Below are 13,445 nucleotides of genomic sequence, written 5' to 3'. Positions count from 1 at the left end.
CTGGCCTCAGGCCTCTGCGGCGGCCTAGGCGCTCCTCGGCGCCTGCTCAGTGCGGGCCGCGGTGCGCGAGGTGGCGAAGGCCGCGGCGCAGCCATGGCGTCGGCCACACTGGGCAGCTCGTCGAGCTCTGCGTCCCCGGCCGTGGCCGAGCTATGCCAGAACACCCCGGAGACCTTTCTGGAGGCCTCCAAGCTGCTGCTCACCTACGCCGACAACATCCTGAGGTGCAGCCGGGGCCCTCGAGCCTGAGGGCCGCAGGCGGGCGGGGCCGCGGACCCTGGGGCCTGAGGCGGGGCGGGCTGGGCGACGAGGGCTCGCCGAGGCTGTCACTGAGTTTGACAACTGTGCTGTCCCAACTCGCTGCAGGATCCCGGCGCTGTGGCTCAGCCCGAGTGCCAGTTAAACGTTCACGCCGAGTTTGGCGGTTGACACATTTGTAGTTTAAGTTACGAACTTTGTGTCAGTCACCTTTGTACTGAGTGCAGCACTTTCCACAGCTGCTCGTCCCAGGGCTGGGAGTTTGAGTCAGCGCCTCCCATGGCCGCTCAGGTCCAAGAGTGTGGGGAAGGGATGCGGAGGGGCAGACAGTGGAGGTCACTTCAGTTAAGCCCCTGGGCGCTGGCTCTTACAAACACACCGACCCGAAGTCTGTAGGAATCCTTAGCTTAAAGGGTGTACAATTCATGCGGCCCAGCTTTAGAGAGTTAGTTGTTAGTTAGAGACATTGAGGTGTTTGAGGTGTTGTCCTGTACCCCAAACTGGCATGGAACTTGATCTGTACCCCAGAACTCATGCCAGTCTCGACCTACCAAAAGCTGAGATTACAGGTGTGTGCCACCACAACCATAATTGTTCATTTAGGTAACATTAGTGATATTTAAAATAAATTGAAAAGAGAATATAATGTGATTCTATGGCAGATGTTATGCAGCATTTGGGCTTGCACATAATTGTGACTTGTGTGAAGATCGCCTTCCTCCTTTATGACACCTCAGCTTAACCCTGAGATCTCACAGCACCTCAGAGTACAAGTTGTCTGAAAGAACTCATAAGCTTGATTCTCCAGAGCCCACAGCTGACATTTCATACTGAATTCTTTAAGTCTTCCACCTCCCACCCCCATACATAAGAGAGGGATGGATTTGTAAAGACATTTTGATTCTTTCAGTACACTGAAACCAAAGATGCTAAGATCAGAGTACTTTGAAAGGCAGCTTTGCATGCAGACAGTTATTTCGGATTATAACCATCGTTATGAATATTTACTAAATTTCTAAAAGAAACTGGTTCATTTTACAGCTTTTACTGTGGTTTACATTTCTGATCTTGAGTTTTTGTCTTATAAAGGAAATTAGAGAAGTTTGTAAGAGAAATGATTCAGGTTGATGTGAGAAAATGCTCCTTTAGTTTGTTTTCAACAACAGTGTCCTTGTGTTCTTAGAATTCAAGGTCTGGCTTGGTTGGGAGATGATATCCTTTCCAAATCCAGTGACTTCTTAACTCTTAAGGAAAAGCTCCATGTCTTCCTGGTCCCTGACCGCACATTATAATTATACTTCTGTAATTTGGTAGAGAAAATCAGGTTTCTCTTTGCATTGCTATTTTCTTTTAAACCCACTAGTGGCATAGTGGAGGCACTATTGAAGGCATATTGTCCCAGCATCTCATCTGCCTCAGTCTCAGAACAGTTTATAGAATGAATATGCAAATAAAAATGCATTAGCTTGTTTTGACGCAGATACTTGTTACTGAAATCTACAATGAAATAATAACTCTTAAATTTCTGCTTGAGTGATATTTATCATATCCCCAACAGTAATAAATCTAAATAAGCTACAAAAGAAATGTGTGCTAATTTGTATGCAAAAGCTGCCACCCATTTTAGATAAGATGAGCTTACTATGGACTTTATCAAGAGCAAAACAAAGCAACTCTATATTAGTTTTCCTGACATCACAGGTGAGCTGCTTAGCTAATTTGATTCATGAACCAGAGTTTGGTTTAGAACTTTTCATGTACCTAAGAATAATGTTGAACTTCTTATCCTCCTACGTACACTTCTAAGTTAACAGGTGTGGGCTACCACAATTGCTGTTATGAGCTGCCACAGATTGAGCCAGGGCTACATGAATGGGAAGCAAGCACTCTACCATCTAAATGGATCCCCTGTCCCTAATTCATTTCTTCTTTAATATAAATATTTGATATTGTACTGTTTTGTTTACAAAGCACACATAATGTTTGACTATTAACTGTACTGAGTGAAGAACCAAGAATCAAACATAGTTTCTTTGTTCAAATAATATAAATATATTTGGGAGAAGAAAGGTTTGAAAAACAGCTATAGTGTAACATCAAAGAACAATTCCAAGATAGTGTTAATGTCTCTGTCTTTATATTCTTATGTTAGGAGCTACTAGGGAGACCAAACGAGGCATTTAGTGAAGGGGTAGACAAAGGTAACTCACAGTTTCTGGAGTGGAGTTTCCTGAAGGATACCATTAGAAGAAACAGGCATTGATTATGAAGTCATTCCATAATCATAACGATAAATCCAATGGAATGGAGAAAGAGAATTTTCAATGACAACGCAAGAAGTACTAGAAGACAAAAACTTCTAATTTTTAATGTAGGTTGCCACTGACATGTAGAGAAATTGAGTGTAATTGAAAGTTGGTGAGTCTGCTGGCAGCTTGTGTGGTGGAATATGTATAAACATTTTAACCAGAGCAGAAAGTTTCAATTTTAATCAACTATTTTAAGTGTCATTATAGGCAATTTACATATAATTTCCAAGTTTAAGTTTACCTTATAAAAGGAAGAAAAATACTCTATTCTAGGATTACCACACCATAAATGGCCTGGCACATATATCGCTACGACTGAGGTGGTTGCTATGATTATCATTTCTGTTAAATTAGGTGAAAAGTTTGGTGGAGTGTTTGACTAAGTTTGTTCTTTGAAATTTCATGTCTGCAGCCCATTGTTTATTCTTCATCTCGTTCCCTGTCACCATCCCCTCTAGTGTACTAATTTCTCCCACCTTCAAGTATTTTTGTTATGTTTTGTCTTGTGCCCTACAGTGGGGGTTTTGTTGGGTTTTTTGGTTTGGCATGTTGGGATTATAGGTATACACTACTGTACCTTGATAAGTATTCAGTCTTTGCTCAAAAGAAAAGTGGATGCTAGAGGAGGGGCCAGTGATAGTTCCTGTATCCTTCCTAAGGCAGAGCTGTTTTAGAAAAAGTGGGAGGGAGAATGTGACTTTCCATAACTGATTCAAATACAAAAGCAAATATTATTTTTCTGAAAATTAAATAGTTTGGTAGATAACTATGACAGTAAAACAACTAAAAAGACAAAAATATTTTCAAAGTTAAAGTTGAGCACAGTACAAGAAATAAAAATGTCCCAAGAAAAGATACAAGATAATTGCTAAAAAATGAAGTAAATATTATAACTTACAAGAATATTTAATAGACAACAGAGATGGATGGGGGAAGCATCAAAGCATGACAACAAAAACAAAAAACTGTACAGAGAAAATTAAGTTGATAGAGAATCAAGCAAAATTCAATTCAATGCCTAGGATACCATAGAAAGGCAGGGCTGACTTTGGGCTTAGTCTATGCTTGAACTCAAGCAAGTTTGCTTAGCATTTTTAATTTAAAAATGGGTTAAACATTCATAGCAGCTAAGTTCTGAAACAAGGGGAGTTGTGAGTTTGAGGTGAAACAAGGCAAAGGAAACTAGAGAGGGATCTGGGAACTGGGTGTGCCTGTCTCTGCTGGGCTTGCTATGACATGACAGACCCCAGTAAGTAACATGCAGCAGGCATGGAGAGCCTGAGAAGCTGTGAAGGTGTGAACATCTGTGGCTTTAATTGGGTATGCAATGATGATAGCTGATGTGCATCATGAAAAGTCATCTGTGGTTAGCATTGACACATGCTAGGCTCATTTTGTAGTTTAGATTTTAAATGGTGTCTCAGGGAAAAGAGGGATGTTGAGTATTCTGTGGTGCATAGGAAGTCTCCCCTCAGCTGTGGTCTACATTTCATGGGGTCAAGACTGAGAAACTCTGCCCCTAATACATAGTAAATGTAGAGAAGGTAAACACGCCCAAGCTGCCAGCAATCAGTGCTTGCTTCTGAAATCACTGGTGAAAAGATTTTTTTTTTAATTTCTACTTTTTTGTGGACCTACAAATTTTATAGAACACAGTGAAAATCTCATAGTATTATCAAGTTATTATAAAAGTTATTGAACACACAGTATTGGAATTGTTGTGGGAAGGAGTTTGTAGGCCAACACTAATGTATGACAGTTAAACAGTAATATTTAGAGCTTTGTCTTTGAATATTTGTGGTTTTGTTTTATTTTATTACTGTCATGGTTTGTACTCTTGGACTAGGGAGTGGCACCATTTATAGGTGTGGCCTTGTTGGAATAGGTGTGACCTGGTTGGAGTAGGTGTGTCACTGTGGGTGTGGGCTTAAGACTCTCACCCTAGTTGCCTGGAAGTCAGTCTTCCACTGGCAGCCTTTGGATGAAGACATAGAACTCTCAACTCTCAGCTCAGCCTGTGCCATGCCTGCCTGGATGCTGTCATGCTCCCACCTTGATGATAATGGACTGAACCTCTGAACCTGTAAGCCAGACCCCGTTAAATGTTGACTTTTATAAGACTTGCCTTGGTCATGGTGTGTGTCTTTTCACAGCAGTAAAACCCTAACTAAGACAATTACCTTATTTCCTGTGCTAAAAACATTTTAAAACAAGGTAGAAACTTATAGTAAAAAACAGTCCTTGGTACAGGGAGGAAAGGAAGCTAAGTGACCACTAAGGTTCATTATGCTGGAAGCAAAGCTTTTCAGCTGTTTCAATTCACAAATGCTTCTTAATCACAGTCGTTGTACCCTGAGCACCATTATTGATGACAGGACCCCTCAGAACAAGCAGACACAGTGCTACCCTCTGTCTGGGGCGACTTTTAGAAAATTAAAAGACTAAAAATGTGCTTATCTGTAACAGCCACACAGTTTCCTATGGCAACAATGATACTGCCATCCATGAAGTTGGACAGTACAAGTATTCAGTGGTACTGAAGTATACGAATCATGACGTGTAAATGGTTGTCTAGACTGCTCATTCTTTATAGTTATAATCTATACTTCCATGTGTAGGAGTACAGCTGATAGAAAATGTGAAAGAAACATATATAAACTCTTAAAAAGATGAGTTGTGGTATATTACCCATTATGTTATCTTTTTTTTTTTTTAATCAGAAACCCCAGTGATGAAAAATACAGATCCATCCGTATTGGGAACACAGCGTTTTCTACTAGACTCTTGCCTGTCAGAGGAGCTGTTGAGTGTTTATTTGAAATGGGCTTTGAAGAGGTAAGTATTTGAAAGGTCTCCTCCCCATTCTTTATGTGCAAAGCAAACAGTACTGACTGTGAATAGTTGTTTGAATGACACTTTTTTAAATATATTTTTTAAGATTTATTTATTTAGTGTATATGAGTACACATTATCTGCCTTCAGACACACCAGAAGAGGTCATCGGATTCCATTACAGATGGTTGTGGGCCAACATGTGGTTGCTGGGACTTGAGCTCAGGACCTCTGGGAGAGCAGCCAGTACTCTTTACTGCTGAGCCATCTCTCTACCCACCCCCCTTGAATGACATTTTTTTTTTAATTAATTGGTCATTTTGGAAATGTGTAGAATTATTTGTTTTTTTAACATCTTAGATATTTTTAAAGTATATTGAAGTCAGGATAAAGTGTAACAAGTCTCTATAGATTCTTTAAAATCTCAAAGTTTAGAATAAAGAGCATGAAATACAACCCAAGGATCAAATGCGGCCCCTTCAGTCTTCCAGCAGCATACTTGATTGATCTGTGAGTGCGCATTGAATACTACAGTGTCACCACTGTCTCCAGTAAGAAGTAGAAAAAGTAAAATACAGAAAAGTCACTTGCCTCACAGAATGCTTTTCTCCTGCAACAGTAATCTCAAGATAGTTTACCATTTGATTTCCCAAGAAGAGTTTGGTGTTTCCATCCTCTCAAACCTTGTCACACAGTTTACTATTATAATACAGTAAATGTCATTATTAAAGTTGTGAATTCTAGCCAGGCATACTGATACATCCTGTAGTCTTATCTTCTTGGGAAGCTGAGGCTGGAGGACATGAGTTCAGGGCAGCCTATTACATACTGTAAAATGGACAGACAGACAGACAGACAGACTGAGGATTTTGAATCTTCTATGTACCCCTATTTCTGGTGTATAGAATATTTTTTAAAAAGTTGAGCAGGAATACAGGTCCCATTTGTAGATGTTGTTAAAGAAATAGGATATAGGGGTTTTTTCCTGTCTACCATTCCGAACCCAATTGTGATGCACACTGTGAAGATGTAACGGTGAAGTAAGTTAATATCGCACCCACAGCTTATGTTCTAATAGGTTAGAAAACAGGAAAGAGACAACAAGACATGATTCTGCACTCACAGAAATTAGAGTTGCAGCTGCTATAGCAGTGAAGTGACCACAGAAGGCCTCTGAGGTGGTAAAGAAAAGGACCTGAGTGGCAAGAAACCACTCAGGTACCTGAAACTCAGTTCATACAGGGGATTGGCTTGGGCAAAGGGCTTCTAGCTGCAGTAGTTTTGACATGGGAAATAGCTATACGTATAGACAGAGACCAGACCACATCAGGTAAACACTTAGACTGTTAACATTAATTAATCTTGGTTATCATTTTGATTAGATAGATTAAACACCTGGGAGATTGATAAAACGTTCTTCTTATCTCAGAGATTACAGAACAGGAGGTCCATACTAAATGAATGGTTTAATCTCTTGAGGGATTCAACCTTTGACTTGATTAATTAGAACTATGGAAATGGTGGCCTCTGTGGAGGAAGTAGCTCTCTAGGAAAATATGTTTGGATGCTATTTCTTACGATGACCACATCCTGTCTTCCTAGAAAGGATGCCTTCTCCATGTGGTCCCACCATCATGATATTCTGCCTGGCCGTGGACTCAGAAACATGTTGCCAAGTGACTCACTCCTTAGTCACTGAGCCTTCTGAACCTAAGCCAAAATTAATCCTTCATCTTTTAAATTGTTTCTGTCAGCTATTTTCTCAAAGAGACAAGAAAAGGAACTAGTATTGACACCACTGGAAAGTCTAAAGAATGGAAGACAATTTCCAAATATTATTTCAGTTATTGTAAAGAGAATATTCTGGATAATCTAGAGTGTAGGCAAGGGATGATACAGAGAAACCATTTGGCTTCTTACACTGGCATGGCAGTGGTTATATATATATTTCTGAAGAGCCTTTGTTTGTTTGCTCCAATGTAGCTAGTTCTGAGAGTATTGCTATTACAGCACAGTTAGTAGGCTATAAACAGTTGTTAAACAAAGTACTGATGACATAGAGACAAGATGTAAATGGATTCAGGAATTGTGTGTGTATACATGGGTAGAGGAATGAATCGGTCTTGAATTTAACAAGGGGAAAGGAAGAAATTTCTGACAGAATAGGTTTAGGTTTCAGACACTAAGTAAATAGGAGTACCACTAATTAAGATGAAAAAAATCTTGTAAAGTGGCAGGTTTTATGGGAGAAAGCACTGCCTGACTTTTTGACAGTTTGGGCTACTTTACTATTAAATACTTTTTAAGTAAAAATATTTCTTAGTGGAATAAGATGAGCCCACAGCTCAAATGAGACCTGGCCAGGATTATAAAGCATGGTATCATCTGATTGCAGGTTCCAAATAAACATCTGAATATGGGGAATTTCAGACTATAGAGTGATAAAAATGAGAACACTGCTGATTCTTTGCATGGTGATGAAGATAAAACTAGACAGGAAAACTTAGTTTTTGGTGTTTAAAAGCCATATCAGTTTCTCATTGTTGAAGTCATGGAGTCCAGGGGATAATATTTGTTTTTTATGTAACAAATATTTGTTTGCTAGATAGGGTAACCCTCTGATCTAATTTGCCCAGAAAATGCCCCAGTGTCAGGCATTCATCATGGTTGGTTTCCTCCATGCCAGATAACAAACTGTTCCAAGACTTGGAATAGTATTTGATGTAAGTAGAGTTACAGTGTTCTGATAAAATGATACTATATTTGCTTTTTTGGCCATCTTTAGATTTCACACTTTAAAACAGACCAGAAGCAACTGTCTCATCCATGTCACTAAGCTGTGTGATGGACTGATAGAGCTGAAATTGTATTGGGCGTTTTGGTAGGCTTTTACGTTGAAAGATATATCTAATATTTACCCTGAAATTTACCAGTATATATTAAAATCCTGAACATTATGAGTGAGGTTGAGGAAAATGGGATCCAAATGACTTTGTGACCCTGACGTTTAGTGTAGCAGGGCAGTTCTCAGCTGGGAGCCACACCTGTCTTCCTGCTGTGTCCCCTCTCCCAGGCTTCAGTAGGAATGAAGCAGGGCAGTTTTTCAGAACAATTTGGGTTGTTTGGTTTTCTGAAACACATTGCTGTCATTTAGTTGTCATGGGGCAATGAGAATTGTCATGGAAAAATGTTTTGATAAGCAGATTTGTTGAATCTTAGAATCCCTAATTTTTAAAAACATTCTTGGAGCTATTATATTTATCCTGTAATTTGGAACTTGTGATGAAAATGTGATGCTGTAGATTTTGAACAGAACATGTTGGCCTGTAGATAACAGTTTTTAGGATTGGTTAGAGGAGAAGGCAGGGCATCTGTTCTCCTGGGCTCAAGAGGTGTGGTAACAGCTTTTAGTCACATTACAGTTTGTAGAGTTACTGTTTGCCACAGCTGCTTCTCAACTCCTCGGAACTTGATTGGGTATATTTTCACATCACCTGGTCTCTTGGTTTATAATTTACTATTTTAAATTAGTTTTATATTAAAGCTGTCTGTGCTGCAGATAAGCACTTAACCGCTATCAACAAATATTGCTTATTTTGATGTGTTTTGCTAGAAGCCTTATTAATACTGTATATCTGTGTTGGGGGAGCAGCAACAGGGATTGGGGCAGTGGCAGGTGCTGGAAAGACAGCCCAGCTGTTAAAGGCAGTTGCTGCTTATTCAGAGGGCCTAATTTTGCTTCTCATCACCCACATACAAAAGCTCACCAAGGCCTGTAACTCCAGGAGATCCAGTGACCTCTAAGGGTCTTTGTCAGTATCCACACTCACATGCATACACACAGATGCATAAATAAAATTATTTTTAAAAATGCATCTTAGCCGGCTGTGGTGGCGCACACCTTTATTCCCAACACTCGGGAGGCAGAGGCAGGCGAATTTCTGAGTTCGAGGCCAGCCTGGTCTACAAAGTGAGTTCCAGGACAGCCAGGGCTACACGGAGAAACCTTGTCTCAAAAAAACAATAAATAAATAAATAAATAAATAAATAAATAAATAAAAATGCATCTTTAAGAAAATATTCTGTAGTACCAGGCATTGTGGTACATTCTTTGAATCAGGAGGCAGAGGCAGGCAGATCTCTGTGAATTTGTTGCCTACCCAGTCTATATAATGAGTTACTGACCAGCCAAAGCTACACAATGAAACCCTAAATTTAAAAAATAAGAAATCAGTCTATAGTTTGGAACTTAAAGTGTCATTTGAGGGTAGAGGACTTGCCTTCATTGATCTTGAGATTCTGCTGCCCAGCATCCTGAGTAGCTGCGATTATAGGCCTCAGCCTCTTGACTCAGCCTTTTGTATGGCAGTATTTCTACCATCATGACTTTGTATGGAATTTAACAGAAAATAATAGTACTTTATTTTATTGCAGAGAATATACAAATAAATACTTTTCCACTCTCACCATTTTATTCTATTTTAGTGTGTGCAAGACTCTTAGCACCACAATAAAATTTACTATTAATGTATACTTTTAACTGTTTGGGGGAAATGATGCCCCAAGAGAACACACTTCTGATTATGTAACTGTTTTCTAGAGACTTGGGTTAGAAATTGTTTTATAACTTTTATAAAAAATGTTTTACTTAAAATTGTATACATCTAATTATTATATATAATTTATTAAACAAGGTCAAGGTAACTGACATTCATATCATCTCAGACATACATAGTTTCTTTGGGAACATTGAAAATACTATTGACTATTTTGAGATAGTCAATTGTCAACCATATTTGTCTTACTATGTGTTACATAACCTCTTATTGGTTTTATTAAGACTTTCTTTTTGTTGTGCTTTTGTTTTTAAACTGTATTTGTGAGACCATCTTACTAACTTGCCTAGGCCTTTATTGATCTTGGAATTCTGCTGCCCAGCGTTCTGAGTAGCTGGTATTATAAGCCTCAGCCTCTTGGCTCAAGCCTTTTCCATGGCAGTATTTCTACCATTACTTTGCATGGAATTAATAGAAAATGATAGTATTTTAATTTTTTGCAGAGGATATAGGAATATATATTTTGCTGCTCGTATGCTATATTGTAAAGTGTTATAATTTTCTAAAGCTTTCTTAAGGCTAGGGATGTAGTTCAGTTGGTAGAGCACTGCTGCCCCAGCACTACATAGACTGGACTTGGTGGCACAGGTTTATAACCCCAGCACTTAGGAAATGGAAGGAGGAAGGCCAGGAAGTTCAAGGTCATCCTCAGCTGGAGAACAAATTCATGGCTGGCCTGGGATATAGGACACCTGTCTCAAAAAACAAATAATAAAGGTCCCTGGATTACATTAAATATGCCAAGCTTTATATGCTAATAAGGAAACGCATTTTCTTTTAGTTTAAAAACTAGCATATTTGTTGATATATGATACATTTGAGGCGGGAAAGATGGTGCCATGGTTGAAAGTACTGTCTGCTCTTAAAAATAACTAGAGTTTGACTCCCAGCAACCAAATAGCAGCTCAAAAACATGTGTAATGCCAACTCCAGTGAAGCAGACACTTCTCTGTCTTCTCTGGCACCATACACACACAGTGCACAACGCACACACACACACACACACACACACACATATATATATATATATATATATATATGCAAAATGCCCATACATATAAAAACATATTTTTTAAATATATGATATACTCAACAGTATCAATACCACTGTATATAAGAGTGACTGTCACTTTAGAGCAGAAATTAAGATTTTTCTCACTTCTGTAAATTCCAGGGAGAAACACATCTTATCTTTCCTAAAAAAGCTTCAGTGGAACAGTTACAGAAAATCCGTGATCTGATTGCCATAGAGAGAAGCAGCAGATTGGATGGATCCAGTAAGAAGGTGGAGTTCTCTCAGCACCCTGCTGCTGTCAAGCTTCCTCTGGAGCAGTCTGAAGATCCTGCTGGGTTAATACAGCACTCAGGAAACCAAACAGGGCAGCTGCCAAGCCTACCCTCTGCTCCAATGGTACTGTGAAAACCAACATTCCTTACTTTTGTCAGTGTTGAAACAGCAAAAGAGAAGCATTCCCAAGTCATGTCTCAAATGATCTTGGGTTTAGAACTCTAACATCGTTAAATTTGCTAAGAATTTTGAAAATTGTCAGAGTTGTAGCAAATGCGAGGGAGATGGCCACCTTTTATTTTCCATCTTCCTTCCGTTTCTTGCAGTTTCTATGTATCCTGGCTGACCTTCAAGCCATGATCCACACATTTCAGCCTCCTGAGCAGTGGGATTATAGTTGTGTATAAACGTGCTCAGCTGCTGTATTTACATTTTAAAATAAAATTTGTGACATACTTCTTCTGAAACAATTAGGTTTTGTTTATTACTTATAATCTACTTGTTTTCTCAGTATTTAAATCAGTTACACAAATGAGTATGTCTTTAACCTCAAACAAATGAAATTACTGAACCTGTGTGTATTATGGTAATTAGATTAATTGGTTGCCTCTATTGTGTTTACACTTGTAATCTAAATTTTACCTGTTGCCAATCTTGATGGGAATTTAATTGTTTTGCTCCAACTATTATATATATCTTAAATTTAAAAAAATGTGTTCTTTAGGTTTTAAGTAAATGATAATCTATTAATAAACTGACAATGAATACTTAAACTCAGTGAAATTTAGTTGTTAACATGAAGAACTGAAGTCAAGGTTTTTGATGCCTTAGCAGGACTATATTGGTAAATTTAAATGATCCCATTTAAAATAGCTGTGTGTCTTTTCTTGGGGAGATACAAACAAATATCAACTATACCTCACTAGCAGCAGACCAAGAAAATGAGTTCATCCAAGTCTAGCTTGCTGAACTACTGAATTTATTGGGCTTACTTATAGGCTTATGAAGAATATGCAAACAGCTGCATCACAGAAAAGGTCCACCCGGTGTGGGTCATGGGTGCACTCCTCCCAGAAGCTGCATAGATGGAATCTGCGTGGAAGCTAGCTTTCCACTCCTCATTTACTCTGGTCATTCCTGGCAGCACATGCAGCTGGGCTAGGTCTTAGGAGAGGCCGGGAGAAAGTAGAATCTTAGGAGACAGTCTGTATTAGTTCCTTTTCTGTTGCTGTATAAAACACTATGTCTAAGGCAAATTTATAGACAAGGAGGTTTATTTAGAGCTTATGGGTAAAAAAGTGCTAGTGTTCATAACGACAAGGTGGGAGACATGCAGCTTGTGAGAACTTATATTTTGAACTATAAACAGGAAGCAGAAAGAGGGCTGAGAATGGCATATATCTTTTAAAATGTCAGCGCTTGCCTGCATTGACACATTTCCTCCAACAAGGCCATATACCTCCTAAACAGCCAAAGGATACCAACATTAGACGCCAAATATTCAAATAAATGCCCAAGACTTACCGGTGACAACATCTCATTCAAACCACCACAGGTTCTAATATCCTTCGTACTTTTTCCTTCTGTGAGGGACTAGCCCAGTCTTGTGAAGAGTTCCCAAATGCTGGTCATCATAGCTTCTGTGATTCTAAGATAACATGGGCCATGTCATACCTAGAGGACAATATTCTCTATGAGATACTTTGTTTGCAAAAACTCCTTTTGATAAATGTTATTAGATGCTCTCAATTTTCACTGTCAAGTTTTTCTGCTATTTCCATAGTAATTTTATGAATAACAAGTTTAAACTCTTATACACTTATTTTAATTTTAGTAGTCAATATCCTCCATACAGTAAAACTTTACTGGATCAGTTCTTAAATCCACCCATCATCTATTCAAATTGCCTAATTCTGGATGCTTTAAGCTCTTTTCTTTGTCTCATCCTAGAAGACCCCACGACGCTCCTTTGAAAATATTAAAGGTGTCCTGGCCAGCTAAAGATAGATGTGTCTCACCCTTTCTTGTAATTTGTATTAATAGTTCCTGGTTGCTTGGTTTTGGTTGGTTGGTTGGTTGGTAGGTTGGTTGGTTGATTTTGTGAAAGATTTAACTCCTCTTACTTCTAGGGAAGGTTTAATT

At 38.9% G+C, this 13,445-nt stretch overlaps 1 protein-coding gene across 5 annotated transcripts in view; it reads left to right on the top strand.

The window, feature by feature from the left end:
* The first annotated feature begins 8 nt into the window (after positions 1–8).
* The window catches only part of Ngly1 (N-glycanase 1), a 66,045-nt gene continuing 52,608 nt past the window's right edge, over positions 9–13,445 (top strand). For 3 of the 5 annotated variants that reach the window (XM_085828348.1, XM_029468856.2, XM_021182229.3), the window contains exons 1-3: positions 14–224; positions 5,288–5,402; positions 11,190–11,426. In XM_085828348.1, coding sequence (XP_085684474.1) covers positions 94–224; positions 5,288–5,402; positions 11,190–11,426 — 483 coding nt within the window. In that variant the 5' untranslated portion in view covers positions 14–93. Of the gene's footprint in view, positions 225–4,469; positions 4,651–5,287; positions 5,403–11,189; positions 11,427–13,445 lie in introns of those variants that run through there. The other 2 variants (XM_085828349.1, XM_085828350.1) reach the window with 2 other exon arrangements.

This window comes from Mus caroli, unplaced genomic scaffold (assembly GCF_978045245.1).
Source record: "Mus caroli unplaced genomic scaffold, Mus_caroli_1 scaffold_12, whole genome shotgun sequence".
NCBI classification, from domain to species: Eukaryota; Metazoa; Chordata; class Mammalia; order Rodentia; family Muridae; genus Mus; species Mus caroli.
This window is presented reverse-complemented; position numbering and strand designations above follow the sequence as displayed.